Here is a 23161-nt window from a genome sequence, read left to right as displayed (position 1 = left end):
TTTCTGTATCTAAATGAGACCTAAGATAAATGATATTTACAATTTTATTTAATTTTTTTTAAAAAAATTTGAATTATTTTTAATAATAGTCACTTTTTTTTTTTAAAATCAAAACATACGAAAATTGCATACTTTAAACTGTATATAATATTATAATACTACTCGTGTATTAATATCCAGTAATATAAATAGATTTCACTTAAAAATGCATTTTGAATTCCAAACCGTTCAAATTTATATGTTAGTTTCTTAAATTGCTAAAAACGAACATTTTATAATTTATATTATTTTTGAAGATTAATCACAAAAGCTGTGCCATATCATTTATTTTTCATTCATATTTAATGATTACAATTAAATAAGGATGCAAAGTGAGATGCCATGATGCTTGCTCGAAGTCGATATTCAAAATCCAAAAAGTGAAAGTGAAACGAGGGAGTTCCTTCTTTCTGAATATTTTTTTAGAATAATAATATCCGAATACATATATATTTTAAAATGATATAAAAATATCGTTCATTTTTAAATACAGTTGTGTAAAACAATATGAAAAGTGACGGTTATTTTTTTTATCTTTTTAGATTTGGTTTCAACCTCGCCGCCGGCAAATGAGCCCAACATATTGGAATCACCTATCCTTGGATTGATTTCATATATATATTCATTTCCAACACCTCTTACATTACTGTGTTTAATTTCAACAAAATCAATCTCGCTTTGAAGAACAAATTAGCCAAGATTAATCGGTCGCTGCATACTGCTTCGTGATCGAACTTTGTCATCATCGTCAACGTCGCCCCTCCTCTCTCTCTCTCTCTTCCCATGCACGAATAATCTGCGCTATATCCGATTGTGGATTCATTTACGGCTATGATGGCAGCGTTTTAATGCTTCTTGTTATTAGGTAGCCTACGTTCTCAGGAAAGGTATGGGGCTGATCCTTCATCTTTACCACGGCACTGCAACTGCAAGTAATCTACCGTTACCGGTCATGTGATATCCCATTTGCTCTTTAGCTCCGCTTCATTTCACCGCTGAGAGAAATTGGGTTGTTTTTTTTATATATTTATTTTATCATTTAAAACATTTTAAAAAAATATTAAAAAAATATCAATATATTTAATATTTATTTCCTTAACTATTAAGTAAAAAAAATTAAAATAAAAGAGGTGTCAAAATGAAGTGTCAAATTTAGGTGTCAAAGTAGCATTTTTTCTTACTATTTATAAGGTTCAAATGAGGCTCCAATTATATTAGTGATTAATCTTTTTGAGTATATGTCATGTGATTTGGGTCTTCTATTGGGACATTACAAATGGTATCAGAACCAGATTTGAGGTTCTGCGTTACGATCCCACATCGAGTATGGGAATGGTTGGTGGCTTATAAGTCTCTAGGCACCATTCCCTTATAAGCCGGTTTTCAAGGGTGAGTTCTATTTAGTAGATTCATAACAAATGGTATCAGGGCTACCCTATGTATACAGTCCATGTTGGCACGATTGAAATCGTGCGGCATGGGGGTGATGCTGGTATGACAGTGTTCGTTTGAGGCTAGGAAATACCTAGCGCACAGCCAGCCCGTGTGAGTGCCGGGACCGCCATAGACATATGCTGGTTTGAGGCTAGGAAATACCTAGCGCACAGCCAGCCCGTGTGAGTGCCGGGACCGCCATAGACATATGCTGGTTTGAGGCTAGGAAATACCTAGTGCACAGCCAGCCCGTGTGAGTGCCGGGACCGCCATAGAAATATGCTGCGAAGCGTGGTGGTTATTATGATCCCACATCGACTAAGTTTATGATTGGTTGGTGGTTTATAAGCCTTTAGGTACCCTTCCCTTGTAAGCCAGTTTTTAAAGGTGAGTTCTACCTAGTGAATTCATAACATTTTGCATACTATAAATATATGAGGTTTGGATATCTATGGGTTTTAGGGAGTAACTTTCAAATTGGAAGTGTAGAAATCTGAGGATTATAAGGATGATCATGTGGATATTTAAGGTTTTCAGAATTTGCAGGTTTTGAGAATGTATTATGTGAAATTTGAAGTGTTAGATTTTGTGAATTTTGAGAACTGGTTTTGTCACATTTGAGGCTTTAGATGAGAATTTCTAATTTAGATTGTAGAGCGATACATAGGCTGGAATGAAAACTAAGATAGCATGTTTAGATTTTAATCAAGAATGTAAGTTTGTCTTGATGGCAAGTTAAGATTATCAGAGGTTTATTTTTAATGAACTATTGAGGAGTATGGTTACTTAAATTTGGTTTAGTATAAGGGAAAGTATGAGTAAGATAAGAACGTTCCAATTTGTTGCATACATATATCATTTAGTAGTTATATTTACATTTAAATTATTATTTTTAATACCCTCCTTGAAACGTTTAATTGAGTATGAGTCTTCCAGGATTGTACCTTGTCACTGTGTGGGCAGATGCACTATAGAGCATTTTAATCAGATACACCCACCCATTTTTTATGGGTGAGGTGACCTGACCCTAGCAGAGCATTGGATTCAGGACATCGAAGAAATCATTCGCATCCTTAATTGTACTGATGAGTATAAGGTAGTATACTCCGCCTTCAAGCTAATTGGAGAGGTTAAGAAATGGTAGATATCAGAGAGAACCATCAGGAAAACTAATGGGAGGGGAATGGTTAGCTAGCCCCACTTCAAGCAGATTTTCTTTGACTATTTCTTTTCAAGATCAGTAAGAGACGCTAGGGCCAAGAAGTTTGTTGACTTAGTGCAGGGGACTACGACGATGCACCAGTACCAGCCAAGTTTGTTGAACTGTCATGCTTTCCCTCATATCTGATACCTAATGAGGAGAAGAAGACCTGAAAATATTATGAGGGACTGAATAATCAGATATATGAGTGAGTGGTGGCCTTTCAGATCCATAATTTCTCAGAGTTAGTAGATAAGGCCATAATACTCGAGCGAAGCCTCAAGAGAAGTGCTGAACTTCAAGACCAAAAGAACAGGTCGACGCCATTGGGGTTTCCCTCGAATGAGAATCAAGGACCATGGAAGAGGAGGAAGGTAGCAAACAACCTGGGACAGAGACAGGTGCAGGACAATCAACGAAATAACCATTGCAGGTCATGCAATATAGTACACTTTGAGGAATGCATAAGGGAAACTGGATAGTGTTTTCGGTGTGGTAAGCATGGTCACCTCGTCAGAGATTGTCCAAGGTAATCAGACGAGAGTATGAACCACAACCCGCCTCAAAGGACTGATTCGGCAGCACGAGGCAAGAATCAACATAGTACAATGTTGGCCTGAGTTCAACACAATACAGGTACTCTACCTATTTTCCTTTGAAAAAAAAAATATTGACGTATTTGATTTTCGGGTTACCATTCTTTCATCTCGACAGATTATGCCAAGTTATGTACCTTAGGAGTTGAAAGGTTAGGTGATGAGAAGGAGTATTAATTATGACTAATGATGAAAGAGACCATCATTTGGATACATAGATAAGTAGGTATTCTTTATTTTAAAAAAGTTTGGTAAGAATTATTAAAGTAGGTGTGGAAGTCAATAGTTGCATCAGTATTTATCTATGAGAATTTAACCTCAGGAAATTGGGTGGAATTATTAGAGCTAGCAACGGGACATTGGCATGATGGGTTGAGAGTAAACTTTGTAAGGGTTTTGAAATTAGCTGGCTTGAGATCACTTAGGACTTATATCTTGGCTATGAATTTTCAAAATTTTGAGGATTTTAGGAACAATAGGTTCTTAAGAACCACAAATTGGATATCTTCATTAACAAAGTGTGAGATTAAGTACACCAGATTTTGGAGAATTTTATTTTCGCTTTGCGTATGAGGTTGTTAGTTTATGTGAAGAGTTATGTTTACTATTTGATATGAAGTTAAGATTAGAAGTTGGGCAAAATTATTATTAAGCTTTTAACCGAGCCCGTTGTTGAGGTTTACAACTTGAATTAGATCCTAGAGTGTATGACGATCGATACTAAGTACGTAAATTAGGTGGTTTTTAAGGCATTGGGCGAAAATACCAGAAAGTTAAAATCTTGATATATTAAGTTCAACCTAATGATCAAGAATTAAAATAGGCATAAAAAAATGTGATGAATAAATATTTTAGACTTCACTTTAAGTACAACAAATTTCGAGGATGAAATTTTTCTTTAAAAATGAAGGATGTAACACCCAAATCAGTGGAGGAGCCCAAACCGCCTATAAAAAGGCGTGGTTTATATGAGTGAACTTCTCTTTTATTTTCCCTCTCATTTTAACCCCCGACGGTTTCTTATTTAATTTTATCCTTCCCATATTTGTCTCCTTCCCGTCAATTTTATTCTCACCATCTCATCCACATTCACGCCACTTCATTTTAGTTTTTTCTCTCCACAATTGCCTTTGCCTTTGCCATGCCACACTACCCCTCTCTCTCTCTCTCTCTCTCTCTCTCTCTCCGAGTTCCACCTCCCCATGCCTCTTCAACTTGTTTCTCCCTTCAAGTTCTCTCTCAATGAACTCCCTCCATCTATGTCTCTCATGCTCTCGGTTTTCTCTCTCAAAGTCTCTCCCGTTCACTGCAGACCACCAACGGCCACCGCGTGAGACCCAGCCACTGTGATCTACCCCACGAACTTGCATCACCCACCATAAACCAAACCAAACCAACCCCACACACACAACGCAATCTTCCCACACCCAAGGCCACGACAACCACCAAATGGCACAACTACACACGACCACTTGCACCCTTCAAGTTCCGTTGCCATCCCCACACGCAAGGCTGTGAATCAACGCTTGCAGCCACAAGAAGTATCACACGGAAGCACCACCCTTGTGGGAATAGCCAAACCTTGAGTCAAAGCCTCGTTGCACCCAGTCCAACGACAACCCAGGACGGAAAAAGCTGCTCAGTCACCGTAGCCCAGCCTTGTAACCATCGTGTAGTTACAACCACGCGATCTCCACATCCTTTGTTTCCCTACACCGAAATAGAGTAATTGTTTTGCCCACCGTGAGCCACTAAGCCACCAAGGTTGCACTACACAATAACCATTGTGTCTTAAAACCAACCCTGTTTCAAGCACCCAAAAACCAAGCATGACCCTTCCTCCACCATAAGCTGCTCAGCCACTTGCCACCCGTACATGCATTATAGCCCAGCCGTGAAGCACTGCCCCAGGTCGATCACTATTGCACTGCCTGCTCTATTGCCTCACTCACCACTGTTGACCTCAGCCCATCTCCCTGCACCATTGCATGTTCACTTCTCTCTCGATATGGAACTCACCTCTCTATTGCACGTACGATTTGGTCTATAGTTTCAAGAAGTCTTTTAATTCCAACTTTCCCAAATAGTCCATGCATGTTTATGATCAAGTCTTAAAATACCCTTGTCATTTGGCTAGTTCTATGTTGGGTTTGATTTTTTTTTAACTTACTTTGTGTGGGCCTTGTTTAAGGGTAAGTATTATTAGAGAAAATAATTAACGATTTAAATTATATTACTTAGTATTAAACTTTTATAATTGAATTTCATAGTAAGTAATGAGTGTTTAAATCTATTTTGAACATTTTAAATATAATTAAGTCTATTTTTATTAAATAAAATTTCATTGTTTACTTAAATAGATCTTGTTATAATTATTTAAATGAATATTTAGCTAGAAAGGTATTTTTTTACGTGGACTTGGTTTTAATTGAGTAAATATGTTAGCCATACACTTTATTTTATAGAAAATAATTTAAAATTTAAAGTATTAGTCAGAGAGATTAAGTGGATATCGATTCACTTGAAGAGTATGATATTTTGGGTTGCGAGAATCTCAGAAGTTTTAGGAAAAATGAGTAATTTTGATATTTTTACTCTTAAATATCAAAATATGTGTTCACTTAGAGATTTATACAAGTTACGTGTATAATTTTATAGGTAACGATTAATATTCGTTTGGCACTGTTGTGGGAGAAATAAAAAAAGTTAAAATTTCAAGTAAGCAGGGTTCTTATACTAAAGTTTGCATAAAAGAAATGAACTGATGTTGATTTTGAAAAAATATGCATGTTTTGTTATGAAAATAAATTTGAAACAACCTTAGTTATTTGTTTTGCATTACTTATAAAATCTATATAAAGGAGAAAATTGGTATTTTTGTCATAACTGGTGTAGACATGAGTAAATTCTTTTTGACATTCTGTTTTCTGACTATGCAAAAAGAGCAAATATGAAATTTGAAAATTTGTACATGTGATGTGAAGATACTCTGAATCTATTTTGAATATGTGAAATTGATATGAAATTGTTAATACTCTGTTTTGACATGATGTGTCATCTGAAAAATATTTAGCATGACTTTCTGATCCTGTATCTGATTTTGTTTCTGGTCATGATCCGATGATTCTGATTATGTTTTGCTCTAATATATGATCCTGCTACGGGTAATAATAGCGGCCTCTGGCCTTGTCACGGTTGATAATAGTGACCTCTGGTCTTGTCATGGGTGATAATAGTGACCTTTAGCCCTGTCACGAGACATAATAGTGACCTCTGGCCTTGTCACGGGACATAATAGTGACCTCTAACCCTTCCACGGGACATAATAGTGACCTCTGGCCCTGCTACATGATATAATAGTGACCTCTAGCTCCATCACGAGATATAATAGTGATCTATGTTTTGAGTGCAATCGTTTTGCTATCATGGTGATTTATGTTCTGTTTGGTTTTCTACAGAATGCACAACCTTACCACGGGGGTTAAACATGGTCTCCATTCTAATATGATGCTCTGATATGATGTGATATGATAAGATGATGATATTCAGTCATGTTATGCCAAATGAATATGAACATTTTGAATTATCACTCTAATATTCTGATAACATGTTGTTGGATTTGCATTTCTGAAACTAAAATATTTTGTTCTGCATTCTGAATTATGTGAAAATGGCTCATGTTTACATACTAGTATATGTTATCTGCTTACTAAGTTGTTGATAACTCACCCCTTATCTCTATAATATTTTTCAGATGATTTAAATATTTCAACTGAAGATCAAGATTATGGAACATGTGTGAGATGATTTAAGCATAATGAATTAAACATAGAATGTTTATATAAGTATTGAAGAATTTTATCAAGTAATTTTGTCGTATTTTGATGACTTGATATTTTGGGAGGTTAATTATATTGAGGTAGTGATTTGAAACAATAATTTTTCTATGATATTAAGAATTTGGAGTGTATATATATATATATTATATACACTGTAATATATGATTTTTAGCGTTGGTTGAGACTAGATGCTTTCCACTTTCAAGAGGATGATTCCTTTGGTAGACAATAAACAAACGTTACAACTAATATTTATTAAAAAATACCAACAGTAGGTAATCCATTTCGAAAGGATTCAAGGATTTTAGATGAAGCTGCAGCCCCTCTTATTGCCTAGTTTATTTTTACAACTATTTTGATATCATCTCATCTAATTATTATAATTTATTTAAATTTTTAAACAAAATAAAATAAATAATTTAACTTTTTTAAATCTTAAAATAAAAATAATATTAAAAATATATATTTTAATAATATTTTATTTAACTTTTAATTTTTATCTCAACTCAACTCAACTCAACTCAACTCTTCTTAAATCATTTACAAAAACAAACTAGGTAGTATATTTTGCCTTTCCTTCACTTGTAAGTTCATACTTCTTGGTTTTGACTTTGGAGTACTTCACCCAAATATAGGCTCTAAAAACTCAAATTACAAAGCATTTACAGCTATATTTTTATGGCTAAAGTCCCATACGCCAATGATTCAAACGATAAACGAACTAAAACTTAACCGAAAGTCAACATGATGTGCAGCTCATGGAAAATAAGAAAACACAAGAAAGTCGACAACGTGTATGTGGCGCTGGCGCGGATTATAATTTTAAAGTTGACCCAGCAAAGATAGAGTGCCAAAAATCAAAAGAAGCCCCAAGAACGTGGTGGTGCAACTGTTCAACTGAAAAAGCCTCCCCTGACGTCGAAGAGAAATTTTCAGACCATGAGGCATGAAGCCGAGTAGGGGAAGCCAGAAAATGCGGGAGGCGTGTGGACATGATTCCACTTGGTGGACAAAATGTATGTTCCTTCTCCTGCACATTCGCATTCGCATTCGCCACAAGTCACTGACGATGAAGATGTTCCTCTGCCGCCGCCGCCGCCACTGCTCATCAAGAACACTCTCTGCAGCTGCTGATTGTGAGTATTTGCGAAATATTGATCTGGACCGAGCCCAAGAGTGTTGACACAGATTGATGTCGTCCCGTTAATTCCGCCGGGAAGCTGGAGGTGATCCACCACTTTCCAGATGATGTTATTGCTGTTGTCTAATTCCTTCACTCCCCCGTTGTCTTGATGCTGTTGTGGGCTTCCCAGAAACCACCACCATTGGTATTGGTTTTGATTGTGGTGGCTGCCGTTGTTACTCTTGTCAGCAATGGTAACAGTGGTGGTGAGGCCTCTGGGACTGACACTCGGGTATGGCCAAACACCTTCAATTCTGGACCAAGACCCAGTAACAGGGTCAAAGCACTCTGCGTCCGACCGGAATCGTCCTTGGCTGTCCGTGCTGTACCCGCTGACCACCCAGAACCGATAATCCCCCTCCCAGGAGAGACCTTGGCACTCGTCCCTCTCCTCTGCCATGGGCGGCAGCGTCCTCCACTCGTCTGCATCTGCGTCATACACCTCTGCCGATCGCATAGCATTCTTCTGGTTGTCGTGCCCCCCTGCCACATAAACCATCGATTGTCCTACGACTCCACAGGCGAAGAAAGAGCGCGCCACTGACATGGGGGCTGCACGTCTCCACTGGACACCGCCGATCAAATCCAGGACATACACATCAGGCACCGGTTCTAAAGTATCAGGATCCCAACCACCCAAGAGCAGGAGCTTCCCAGGTGCGGGAAGTGCCACGCACTGGCAGAACATGGGAATTCGCACATGTCCGCCCCCAGGCCTCATCATCATGCGGTGCCAAGTTTGGTGGGTGGCGTTGTAGATGCTCAGCCCGTACTGAATTAGACGAGCGGTAGAGCTCTTTGCATCAACCTCCTCTTCCTTGGTGGTGGTGTTGCGGTTGGATAACTGTGTCATATCAGAGTCAGAGGACTCTGTTAGTGATGGTGGAGAGCGTGGAACAGGTTGAACAAGGCAAACGATATGCTCAGCCATGCCGGATCGGCGTCTTTCTTGGTAGAATGAAGGATTCATGATCAAGAATCGCCAACTCTGGCACACTAATTTCATGGTGGGATGGAATTGGTGGGGCACTCTAACCAAACATTCCATGGCTATCTCATCGGGTAGGCCTGGAATCAACTGCTTTTGTGGATGTAGTTGTTGTTGTTGTTGTTGTTTCTGGAAATTCTCGGTACTGCTCTCTGTTTGTCCCATCGCTTGTTTTCCTATACTAGTAGGTATCTCTTCCAAGAATTCAAAAAAATCCCTTTGAAAAACGATTCAAAGAAAAGATTGTATCAAGATTGAAAACAAGAAATAGGAGGTGGAGAAGGAAACGAGGAGGATATTCGGCAACTCCTCTTGAAATTGCAGGATGAATCTTGTTTTCTCGTGTATACAAGGGATGGACACAAAACAGCTCAAGAGTATGAAGGCTCTGACTCTCTCTTAGAGGAGAAGAAGAGACATATTTGAGAAGTACTAAGAGAGGGAGAGAGAGAGAGATCGGGAATGGACCGGCATGACCGACCTTTGGGTAGGGATGGGACATTGACATAAATGGCTTTCAAGATAGGCTGTCCCCTTCGAGTGTGTGCATATGTATGAGAGAGATTTTGAGGATAGACATCATTTGTTTTTTAATTATCATGTACAGACAATTGTTTGCTGTTCAGAAAAATATAAAAATACATATATATATATATATCAAATTGTTTCATCCCCTAAACTACCTTTCAATTATGTTCTATAGCCTGGAAAAAAATATTTTTTTTGATATATCAAGTGAGACTGAGAGGTCAGAGAGGAATGTTAGCATCAATGCATCACAGAGTGTGGGCATCTTTATTAATCAATCAAGCTATTAATGTCCTTGCCCATTCACATTTTAATCTTCTTTTTCTCCTTTTTTGTGTGTTTTTTTAGCAGAATCCTTCCCTGTTTCTGAAATATATCTGCTAAGCATAGAAAGAGTAATGTTACCCACTCGAAGAGGATATTTTTGTAAAATGGTTTTACCTTTGTATGATATTTTACAATAATACTTCTTATTTTTAAACATCATTATAAAATATATTGTAAAAAATATTGTGTATTTATTATTTTTCATATATACATATATAGCAGGTCAGAAAAGTCAGAAAAAGAACAAAAAAAAAAAAAAAAAAAAAAAAGAGGAGGATGATGGGAGCTTTATAGACACGCAAAGCTGATCCAACTCATAAATACATATTGCATTCTCTAGAAGGCAGTGGCAACAAAACAAGGAAAGAAATTATATATATATATATATATATATATACACACACATCTTCTAGAAGGCAATGGCAGCAAAGAGAAAGATAAATGGAAAAGGCCAAAAGAAAGAAAAGGGGTCTTCTAGAAGGCAATGGCAGCAAAGAGAAAGATAAATGGAAAAGGCCAAAAGAAAGAAAAGGGGTATTCTAGAAGGCAAAACAGGTAATGGGGAACTATCCTTAGGCAAGGTGCTTGTAGACCCGTGAGAGTTTGGATGTTAAAATCTGTCTTCACGGGACCATCTCTACTCCTAAATTCAATTTTCTTTTATATATATATATATATATATATATATATATATAATTATCCCAATTCGATTTGACTTTTTATAGTTCTGAAACACGACATCCTCTAGAATTTTTTATCCACCTCAATTTCAATTCTTTTCATGAATAAAACATACCTCTAACCACGGCCACCCATACCATTTGTGGGAACCGAGCCCCCACCGAATGTCGGGAAAAAGCAGCAGGACAACCCTTGAGGGCATGGACGGCATTGTCTTCTTGTTATAATCGTGTTAAAGTGTCCAGCTCCAAGTAGTAGAGGCCGGACAAAATTTAGAAAGAAAAAAGGAAGAATAGACTAGTGGGAAAGAACCAATATTTCCACTGGAATTGAAGGTGATGGTGAGGGACCAGATCAACACGAGCCCCTTGCTAATTAGTTACTTCTTTTGTATATTTATCACATATCATTTCACAGCAAAATGGCTTCTTTTTTGGAATTATAAGGTCTATCATTGATGAGGCTAATTTTAAAAATATTCTAGTCATAAAAGAGATTACATAAAAATAATTTTACAAACGGATATTGATTCATCAAATTATAAAATTATAAAATAAATTTAAAAAATTAAATAAAATTACATCAATTTATAAAATTAATTTTATATCATTCTATATCGATATAACAGTATTCTTCTAGAAAATATCAAATCTTTTTAAAATCGAGACGATAAGCCTTATACATCTTATCCACTCCCTCTCTCTCTCTCTCTAGAGAAGAAAGATCTTCCAATGGCGGCCAATAAACAATCAATATCAGGAAAAAAAGAAAAAGAAAAACTAATGCTTTCATGAGTCACGATGATCCACCCACATCTCGATCAATAGGAGCATTAACTAGTATCAACAAGTACTGCAACGCGCATGGTAGCTGCAAAAAAAAAAAAAAAACAAAACGCCGCCGGAGATGCCCCCAAAATCCTTCCTAATTTAAAATTTAAATTCATCTCAATTTATTATTATAATTTTTTTAAATTTTAATATAAAAAATAATAAATAATTTAATTTTTTTAAATTTTAAAATAATAATATTATTAAAAAATAATATTTTAATAATATTTTATCATCTTAATTCAATTCAATTCAATTTAACGGTCAAACACAATAATCTCTCAGCCTGTGTTAAATAGAATGAAGATCTTCAATCCATGCATGCTTTGATTAAAAAGAAAACAAAAGAAGTTATAATTCAATGAATGCTTTTGAATAGTACTGGAGAGAGAGACACCTCACAGAACAACCAGTCAACAAGTCAATTATAAAGAACAAAAGTGACGATAATTAATTTGGAGAACGAAGTGAGATGAAACGAGGTAGTTTAAGAATAGTTAAATAAAATATTATTTTTTAATATTATTATTATTTTAAAATTTTAAAAAATTAAATTATTTATTATATTTTATATAAAAATTTAAAAAAATTATAATGATAAAATGTGATTGATTAAGATATAGAATATTTCTCTATTTAAACGACCCACCTGATTTTTTTTTTTCTTTCCGTCTACTTCTTGCAAAAATAGTTACAATAATGAGTCTTTATTATTTTGCTGGGCATCCTTTTGTTTTATTTAAAAAAAAGAGATTACCTCCTTTCTTTGACTTTGCAAACATGTTGATGTGTTTTTTTTTTCCATGGGCATGTGGAACTGTCCCATCTATCATTTTTCTGGGCTATTCTCAATTATTCACTGAGCTATAATAACATAGAACTATTATCTGTATCTTTTATCTCAGTCCTCCTCTCTCCATACATTTAGGTCCAGCTTGAATTTAGATAATGTTTTATCAAATCTTATTTTATTATTATAATTTTTTAAAATTTGTACATAAAATATAATAAATAATTTAATTTTTTTAAATCTCAAAATAATAATAATATTCTAATAAATATTTTTTTTTTAATTTTCATCTTTTATCTAAAATTATCCCATCTCATCTCTAAATTCAAACATATCTTACGTTCATAAATACAGAAAGAACACTGAGAAATCTGTACTACTTGTACTATGAAGAAAGAAGCAGATGATCTTGATCATTTTTTGGAATTTCTTTTTACCCTGGATGCTTCCGAGTGCTACAAAACATCATTGGGTGCCTTGCCAAAATAATGTTAGTCCCTACATCCCAGCTCATAGTCAAGCACGTTCTGCATAATCCCAGACTAGATGAATGGAAAAAAAAACCTGTGTTTTTAGGGGCCAAAACCTAGGCTAAGTCGCAAGAAATTGACAAGTTTAAATTCTTGAAAGAAAAAACACCCAGCAGTGATTACTCTAAAGTCAATCCACTAGTCTGGATATTTTTCTATACCATCGGCCATCAGGACACCAGCACCATATATCCTTCATTGCTCCCTTAAAGTAAATCCAGAATACTGCCAGCGACTTGTTCATCAGAAATCATTATATATATTCTTTCTTATCCTCACGAATCAGACACCAGTGCCTTCATACACTTTTTCTAGCAACAACTTGTCCATACGAAAGAAACTAAGAGAAGGAATAGGATTAAGATATGTTCAAGTTCTTACCTCAATTGAGAGAGAAATAAATAGAACTGTGAAATCAACTCTATAACTGAGTATTTAATATTTAAACAGAGAATAAAGAAAATTTGGGACTCTCAGTTCAAGCAAGAACTCGAGAGATATTTTTTCAGAGAGATATAAGAGAGAATATAAAAATTCAAAGTTGTTAAAGGATTCTTTATGATGCTATTTAAGTATAGTAAGAACCTTTATTTATATATATATATATATATTTTGAGTTGGGAAAGAGAAATTTCGAACTTCAGACTTTCATTTTGAAGACTGAAAGCTATGCCAATCAAGTCACAAGCTTTTGACAGAACCTTTATTTATAAAAAAATTATATATATATTATATATATAATGAATAGAATTGTGAAATTTGAATCTATATATATATATATATATAGCATTTATCATAATTCATGGTGCTTTGCATGTGTACACGAATAAATATTTATCATAATACATGGTGCTTTGCATGTGTACACGAATAAATGTTATCATGTCACTTATATATCTCCATTATAAGTGCATTGCGTGTACTTTATAATAGAAAATAAATCAGATTATTATATATATATATGTATGTATGTATGTATATGAAAGTCGTATCCTATTGTTTGATGCCAAGCGTGGAAAATTATCCCCGATGGAGAGAGATGTCACCTTGTCCCTTCACCGTCTGCTAATCACATAATTTCTAATCAATCTAATTAAACCTCACCCATTAAAATCCTAATTATTAGTTTATTAGTAATCAAAACTTATAAATTTGACTCTCTCTCTTTCTTTTTTTTTTTTTGTAATTTGTTGAATAATTGACTTAATCTTAAAGGACAAGGTCACTAAAAAGAGGTGAATGCTATATAAAAATGCAGCACCATGCCCAACATTTGAAAACCAAACTAAAAGTATAGAAATTGGTCGCCGGTGAATAAGTAATATCATATATATCGTTATAGGGTATGCAAGTCTCGCATGTTGTGAAAAACGATGACAATTGAGTAAAAACAAACACGGGAAAAAACAAACAATCACACACGACACAGTATTTACGTGGTTTGACAAATTGCCTATGTCCACGAGAGCTGCAGAGAATTTTTATTTTTTGAGGAATCACAATACAATGTATGGGACGACTACTGTTCACTCTTATACATCACAAGTAAAAAAAAAATTCACTCAATACATCATGCGGCGAAAACCCTAAAATCTTTAGAAATAGTCATGTTCGCTCAAGCGGCGTGTCAAGCCCGCATCGAGCGAACCTGTTTCCCGCAATCACTCAAGCCATGTGTCGAGCGGCTCTTCAAGCGAACTCTTTGACTTCCCTCTCGCTTGAGCAGTGTCGAGCGAACTCTCTGACTTGCATTTGCTCGAGCAACCTGTCGAGCTGTCTTGAGCGAACTCTCTAACTTGTCTTCGCTCGAGTGGCTAGAGACTCCGCTCAAGCGGTGTAGACCAGACTCCACAATACTCAACAATTCTCCCACTTGGAGACTAGTACACCCACAATATCGCCCTCTACCTCAAACATGATATCCTCCACCTCTGCAACTCACTACCTCTGTCTTCATGCAAGAAGACCAACTGAAGTTGCGCACAACTTCAGTTTCTCAAGTGTAGCACCCTTTGTCAACATATTAGTAGGGTTCTTACTTCCACAAATTTTCTCAAGTAACAATTGTCCGTCATCTAATAATGATCGTATGAAGTGATACATGATCTGAATGTACTTAATCTTGGAATGAAACGCTGGGTTCTTGGTAAGGAATATGGCACTTTGACTGTCACTGTAGAGAGTTCCCTTCTGATTCTTTTTACCCAATTCCTCCAAGAAGCCCTGTAACCAAACCATCTCCTTTGCAGCTTTTGAAACTGCAATATACTCAGTTTCTATAATAGACAAAGAAACTGTCTTCTGTAAATTGGAACCCCATACTGCAGTACCATTCAGAGTGTAAACAAACCCTGTGGTACTTTTTTTGCTATCAGTATCTCCAGCTAAATCAACATCAACATAGCCTTACACCTCTTAGTCCTCTCCTGAGAAACACAAGCACGTTTCTTATGAGCCTTTTAGGTACCTCAAAATCCACTTTACTGCTTCTCAATGTTATTTTCCAGGGTTACTCATATATTTACTCACAACTCCCACTGCATGGACAATATCTGGTCTAATACAAACCATAGCATACATAAGTGAACCAATAGTTGAAGCATAAAGAACCTTACTCATATAGTCTTGTTCCTCTTCTGACTTTGGTGCCTGATATTTGCTGAGTCTGAAGTGACTATCCAAGGGTGTGCCAACTGGCTTGGCCTTGTCCATATTGAACTTGCTGAGTACCTTTTTTACATACTCAGCCTGTGAGAGTCTCAATGTGCCTCTGACTCTGTCTCTGACAATTCTCATGCTAAGGATTTGCTTTGCAGCTCCCAAATCCTTCATTGCAAAATGCTATGACATCTGCTTCTTTAGATTATTGATCTCATCAATAGTAGCCTCTACAATAAGCATGTCATCCACATATAGCAACAAAATAATGTAAGAATTGTCAAACTGCCTGACATAGCAGCAGTGATTTGCTTGACATCTTATATACCCTGCACTGCACATGAAGCTGTCAAATTTCTTGTACCACTGTCTAGGAGCTTGCTTCAGACCATACAAGCTTTTCTTTAGTCTGCAAACTGAACTTTCATTTCTTTGTACCACAAACCCCTCAGGTTGGTGCATGTAGATGTCTTCTTCAAGATCTCCATGAAGAAAAACTGTCTTCATATCTAACTGCTCAAGAAATAGATATTCAGTAGCAACCATAGCCAAAATTAACCTAATGGTTGTGATCTTTACCACATGTGAGAAGATCTCAGAGTAATCAATGCCCTGTTTCTGCTGAAAGCCTTTTACAACAAGTCTGGCCTTGTACCTCTTACTGCCATTATGCTCAGTTTTCACCCAGTACACCCACTTGTTGTGTAATGTCTTCTTCCTTGATGGAAGTTCCATCAACTCCCATGTCTGATTCCCTAATAAGGAATCCATCTCATCCTTCATGGCCAACTCCCACTCGCTAGAATTTTTATCTTGCAAGGTTTCTTGGTAACTCTGCGGTTCTCCACCATCTGTCAACAGAATATAATTCAAAGTAGGTGAGAAACGTTGTGGAGGACGAATAGTCCTAATTGACCTGTGAACTACAGCTATAGGAGTGGGCGGCTCTGAATCTAATTGCGGAATAATAGGAATGGGTGTACTGGACCCACTCTCCCCGTCACTCATTTCTCTACACTGCACTGTGGCCTCTGGTAGGTCATCCAAACTCACAAACTCAGACTCCTGAGGAGCTCCTTTAGCAACTGTACTAGACTTATCCTTGTACAGAATCTTCTCATTGAAAATCACATTCATGCTTCTTATAATCTTCCAACCCTGATCATCCCAGAAACGATAGCCAAATGCCTCGTCTCCATAGCCAATGAAGTAACATTTCTTTGACTTAACCTCAAGTTTACTACAAGCATCAGAATCAATAAGAACATAAGAAAGACAACCAAAAGTGTTAAGATGAGAAAATTCGACCTCTTTCCCGCTCCAAGCCTCCTCAGGTAATCCACAATCCAACGAAACTGATGGTCCTCTGTTTATCAAATATATTACAGTGCTAACTGCATCTGCCCAGAAAGTAGGTGGTAGCCTAGCGTGCAGTCTCATGCTTCTAGCACTCTCATTTATGGTTCTGTTCATTGTTCAGCAACTCCATTTTGCTATGGTGTCCCAGGAATGGTCTTCTCCATTATGATACCCTGAATTGCACAACACTCCTTAAACCCATCATTAATATACTTACCACCATTATCAGACCTCAAGCATTTCAGCTTTAAGTCTGTTTCTGTCTCAACCATGGCCTTCCAAATTTTGAACACATTAAATACATCAGATTTATGCTTCAAAAAATAAACTCATACCTTCATGATGTAGTCATCAATAAATGTGACATAATAACGAGAACCTCCAAGAGATGCCACTGGGGAAGGTCCCCACACATCAGTGTGCACAAGATCTAGTCTCCTTGACTTCAGTGTTCTACCACTTTTCAAGAAACTGACATTCTTCTGTTTCCCCATAATGCAACTCTCACACATACTGAGATCAACTGACTTTAGTTTTGGTAGCTTGCCTCTAGATAAAAGTTCTTTCATGCCCTTCTGACTCATATGACCAAGCCTGCAATGCCACAAATCTGTTGTGCTCTCTGTAACAGTAATAACAATAGTATTATTCAAACCAATAGTCATATAGAATGTACCAGTTTTCTTAGCCCGAGCTAGTACCAATGCCCATTTGGTAACCTTCCAGGTGCTTTCTGAAAATACCATTGAATAACCACAATCATCAAGCTACCCAACAAAAATGAGATTCTGCTTCAACTCAAGAATGTGTCTGACCTTCTGCAAGGTCCATTTGTTCTTGTTAGGGAGTGTGATGTCAATGTCTCTCATTTCTACTACATTCAAAGCCTCTCCATCAACCAAATACACCTTCCCAAAATCACGTGTAACATAGTTCTGCATTATCTCCCGATGGGAAGATGTATGGAAAGAAGCCCCTGAATCAAGTATCTAGTCATCAACTGGACTATGAACTGCAAGCAATAGTGCATCTTGTACTTTTTCGGTTACCACATTAACACTATCATTCTAGGTCTTCTTGGAATTTCTGCAATTCTTCTTTATGTGGCCAGCTTTGCCACAATTCCACCAAGTTGCCTGCTGACCAGGCCTTGACTTGCTCTTGCCCCTGTTCTTTAATTTTGATCTGCCTCTGTTTGAGTTCTCGTCTTGTGCTCTCTCCTGAGAGTCAACATTCAGTACTGAACTCGAACCTGAGGTCTCGCCTGAATCTCTCCTGCACATCTCCTCAACCAAAATCAAATCACGGATATCATCATATTTTAACTTTGACTTATCGGCAGAATTATTGACAGCCATTCTCATGGCTTCCCAACTATTTGGTAGTGATGCCAATAGTATCAATGCACGTATCACATCATCAAACATCAAATTCAATTTCAACAGACGACAATTGATTTATGATAGTATTAAAATCATTCAGATGTTGTGCAATAAACGTACCATCTGTCGTCTTCAAATTAAATAACTTTTTCATTAGATGTATCTTGTTATTCGCTGACGGCTTTTTATACATACCTGACAAAGCCGCTATGAGATACGCAGTTGTCTTCTCCTTGATGACGTTGTGTGCAACGGATCTCGACAAGGTTAACCGAATAACCTCCAGAACTTATCGATCCAACATGGTCCAATAAGCAACTGACATGATGTCCGGCTTCTTTCCCAACAATGGAAGATGAAGTCTCTTCCTATAGAGGTAATCATCTATCTGCATGCTCCAGTATCCATAATTCGTGCTAAATCCCCGATACCTTCACTTCCTCTCCAGCCATCATTTTTCCTCAGACCTGAACCTTGACTCTTGATACCAATTGTTGTGAAAAACGATGACAATTGAGTAAAAGCAAGCACAGGGAAAAAACAAGTAATCACATACGACACAATATTTACGTGGTTCGGTAAATTACCAACGTCCACGGAAGCTGTAGATGATTTGTATTTCTTGAGGAATCACAATACAATGTATGGGACGGCTACTGTTCACTCTAATACATCACAAGTCAAAAAACAATTCACTTAAATACATCATGCGGCGGAAACCCTAAAATCTTCAAAAATAGTCATGTTCGCTTGAGCGGCGTGTCAAGTCCGCATCAAGCAAACCTGTTTCTCGCAATCGCTCGAGCCATGTGTCGAGCGGCTCTTCAAGCGAACTCTCTAACTTTCCTCCGCTTGAGCGGTGTGTCGAGCGGTGTCGAGCAAACTTTCTGACTTGTATTTGCTCGAACGGTTTGACGAGCTATTTTGAGCGAATTCTCTAACTTGTCTTCGCTCGAGCGTTGTGGATCAAACTCCACAATACTCAACTTCGCATATTCATTTTATAAAAAAATAAAATTATCATACAAAAATTGATTTTTTTTATGTGTATCCTAAATTTCAAGGGTTTATAGTCGGGTTGACTTCAACGAGAGATAGATTTTTCTGGGGGAGATTAAGGTTTCATTTGTTTTTATAATTTTTCTCAACTCATTTCATCTTTTCTCATTTAATCATTATAATTTTGTCAGATTCTCACACAAAATAAAATAAATAATTCAATTTTTTTAATTCTCAAAACAAAATAATATTAAAAAATATATTCTAAAAATATATTATTTAATTTTTAATTTTAAAATTAAATACTCATCTCATCACATCTGCGAAAACAAATCAATCTAATTATCTAAAACAGTTTAAAAACACATGACAGTTTAGGTAAGAAATTTACAATAGTCAAGTATTCATTAAATATAATAGAATATAGATTAATGTTGAGAGAGAGAGAGAGAGACATTATAAGAAGTCTGGCCAATCTCCGTGGCCCGTGGGTGTCAGCCTCTTCGTTGAACAAACTGAGGCCAAATCTCCCTCGATATATGGATGTTAATTGCCTGGCTTTACGGTGTTTACACGACATGAAGGCCATGAATGGAAAATAAGGAATAAAGACGAACCAAAATTCCATTCATTCAGGTCAAGATCATTGTGCTCCGCAAGACACATGACAATTAAGCTTGATATTTATGATCCGCCAATGCCATCATGTGAGGAGTGATCATCGTGCCGATTCAAGTTTTGTGCAATATAATAGATGATTATACTTGCATAAATTTTTGTGTTTCTATTTATTTATTTTTATTTATTTATTTATTATTTATTTTACAGATGAAAGTTAAGAACACCGTATCGACGTCCGAATCACTATCATGAGTTGGAGATGATTCTAATTTCCTCCCTTTCAATCTATTATGCAATTTTAAACATTAACAATACCCATATATATGCGAAGAAAATATTAGCTAGCAAACGCAGCCTATTAATCTCAAATTCATGGATAAGAAGACCGTTAATGTTATTCTACTTATCTGAAAAACACAAAAAAAAATTGTTATTCTCCAAACGTGCCGTTCACGTTTACCAATATTAATTTGGTATAAACCTACTGTTTTAATTTTCCTCTCTACAACCAAGTTGGATGCTTGCTATCTTTTAACGGAGATCAAATGAATCGAGCTGGAAAACAATTCTAATGTTACGTTTGGCACTGTATAAAAAATTTGAGAATCCGGTTGTGATATCAATTTCGCTCCGATTCTGCATTATCAAAATCGATGCTCCTATAAAATGGAGATCGGAATCATAGTTTTTTTGCTTTTCTAGTCGGAATTGTAGTCGGATTTGTTGTCGACCGACTCCAACTTCAACTCCGACTTATATCTCCGATTCCGATATTAGTATACATAGATTATAAAGATATGTATTATTTTTATATTGATCATATATATTCATATAAATAGTCTAAATCTTTTGCTATAGTATAAACAAATTAATAGTCTAGTATATGTAAATAACATAATATTACTATCATATATAGTTAAGTATAGAAATAATATATTTGACTAGCTAATGGTGAGTAATATGTAATAGTCTAGTATAATAACATGTAATAGTCTAATATAATAAATTAATAACATGTAATATTATAGTATAATAATATAAAATTAGACTGGTGAATTAGTAATTGTTAATAATCAATACTAACGATTAAATTTAGTGTTTAAAAATTATAAAATCCATAAAAAAAACTTAGGGTTAAAACAAATATTAAAACTAAATATTATTTAAAAATGGGCTTAGTAAATTTGAAATTTGAAAGCCCACAAAAAAATCTAGTAATACATAAAGTATTATTTAAAAATGGGCTAAATATAGAGGCCAGTTAGGGATGGGCAAAATTTTCGAGCTTCGAACTCTGTCCAATTTTCAACAAGGCTCAGACTCCGATGCAGTCAGAGTTTGCAGAATTCGAACTCTGACTCCGAACTTCGACTTTTTTGTAAAAATTGATTTTTTTTTTGTTCCAGGTGACATTCACTCGAGCGTGTGTCACATAGATTGTTCACTCAACATTATATAGATTGTTCACTCGAGCCTATTTTCTACTCCGAGCTCTGACTTTGAGTCGAAGTCGAAGGTCAGAATTGGACAGTGAAGATTTAAAAATGCGGGCCATGCCAAAAAAAAAAAAAAAAATTCTAATCCCACAAAAAATAACCCAAAAAGTACAAGCATAATCACACCCAAAAAAAAAAAACTAGGTAAACATCTAATGCATACTTTTAAAAAATAATAATTAATGCATACAATTAATGAGAGGATAACCTCTAATATGGGCTACCAACGTTTACCAGCTTCTCACGTAATTCCATTTTTTTTAATGACTGTGATTCATTAAAGATTATTAATATTTTTGAAGGTATAGAGCGAAGAACTCCTTTTAATTCGAATGTCAAAAGTGTTTTTTTTTTTTTCCCCTCTCAAACAGTGTAAAGTGCTCCCAATTAGCAGTTAATGAGAGCAAGACTAGGCTACCTTGTATATCTTGCCATGCATGGGATACTTGGTTGTTAATTAAACATTATTTGATACTTTGTTGCTAATGTTTATATTTAATGCCTTAGCAAGTTGAATGCCATAAGTAATTCTTTTCTAATCAACACATTTAACTTGCATATTGCAGGTTGAGCAAGATCAGTACATGATTGGTGCTCAGATTATTCTTGCATGTTACAGCTTCATTCATAAGGTTGTGTGCTAGCTGAGGATACACGTGATCAATCTGGTACGTATATTTCATATATAACATGGTAAATCATTTTGAAGAATGAGTTTTCATGTCCAATTTAAGAGTATTTTTACCATGCATGGATAATATATATATATATATATATATTTTTTTTATATATAGTAGGTAATCATGTATAAGCACCTAATCAACTTACCGAAAAAAAAAAAAAAGTTGCACCATGTAATTATTGTCATTTAAATGTAGGGATACTCAGATTACTCCATGTGTAAGAAAATAAATCATTGTACGTGGACATTGAGATCCATATTGTCATGTTCATTTACGCGTTTTCATGCCATTAAATCAGATGAAGACTTGTTTAATCCGATTTATCCTCATATATAGTTGATGCGAGCAATAAAGAGAAATTATTTGCAATTACGCAAGTGTTATGCAATTCTTTCAAAAAAGTGAGTAAATACGGAACATACATGAAAAAAAAAATTAATTTTTTAACAGTAGAATTCACTATTTTTCAAAACGATTACGCAATATTTACGTATTTCACGACTGTATGTAGTATTACTCAATAAAGTAAGAGAAAAGATATCTACATGAACTGTGAGTTGCATGTGCAACTGCTGCGTAATCGTTTTGAAAAAAATAAATAAAATATAAGACCTACATGAAAAAAATTAATTCTTTAATAGCAAATACCATTCTTTTTTAAAATAATTATGCGGCGTTTACGCACTTCATAATTGTACGTAGAATTACTCATAAATCAGATTCCTTACGAAGGCAAAATCTTACAACAAGTACAATTCCTACGCGTTTCCAAACTTTTTTGAAAAATCATTTTTCTAAGACTAAAATGTTTACGAGATAAATTAGATATTTGAATGAATCCAATAATAAGTATCAAACATTAAATGTTATTCTAAAAATCTATATAAATAGTAATAGCTCGGTATATAATGCTGTACTTACTTAATGTGTATATATTTTTTATAGTACTTTAAGTTTATTTGAATAGTAGCTTCAGAAAATCTAATTATATATATAT

The 23161-nt window shown here is 35.5% G+C and overlaps 1 protein-coding gene across 1 annotated transcript; it reads right to left on the bottom strand.

Annotated features, from left to right (window-relative positions):
* Window positions 1-7760: 7760 nt before the first annotated feature.
* Window positions 7761-9831, bottom strand: LOC121256987 (F-box/kelch-repeat protein SKIP20-like). Its single transcript, XM_041157825.1, has one exon. It carries the CDS (start codon window positions 9443-9445, stop codon window positions 8042-8044), a length of 1404 nt encoding a protein of 467 aa, XP_041013759.1. The 5' UTR covers window positions 9446-9831; the 3' UTR covers window positions 7761-8041.
* Between the last annotated feature and the right edge of the window lie 13330 nt (window positions 9832-23161).

Source organism: Juglans microcarpa x Juglans regia, chromosome 1D (genome assembly GCF_004785595.1).
Source record: "Juglans microcarpa x Juglans regia isolate MS1-56 chromosome 1D, Jm3101_v1.0, whole genome shotgun sequence".
NCBI lineage: Eukaryota > Viridiplantae > Streptophyta > Magnoliopsida > Fagales > Juglandaceae > Juglans > Juglans microcarpa x Juglans regia.
Note: the sequence above shows the minus strand (reverse complement) of the source record. Positions and strands in the feature narration are given on the sequence as shown.

What these genes read in the sequence shown, in the direction of transcription:
- LOC121256987 (XM_041157825.1), bottom strand. Translation starts at nt 9,445, where the DNA reads ATGGGACAAACAGAGAGCAGTACCGAGAATTTCCAGAAACAACAACAA.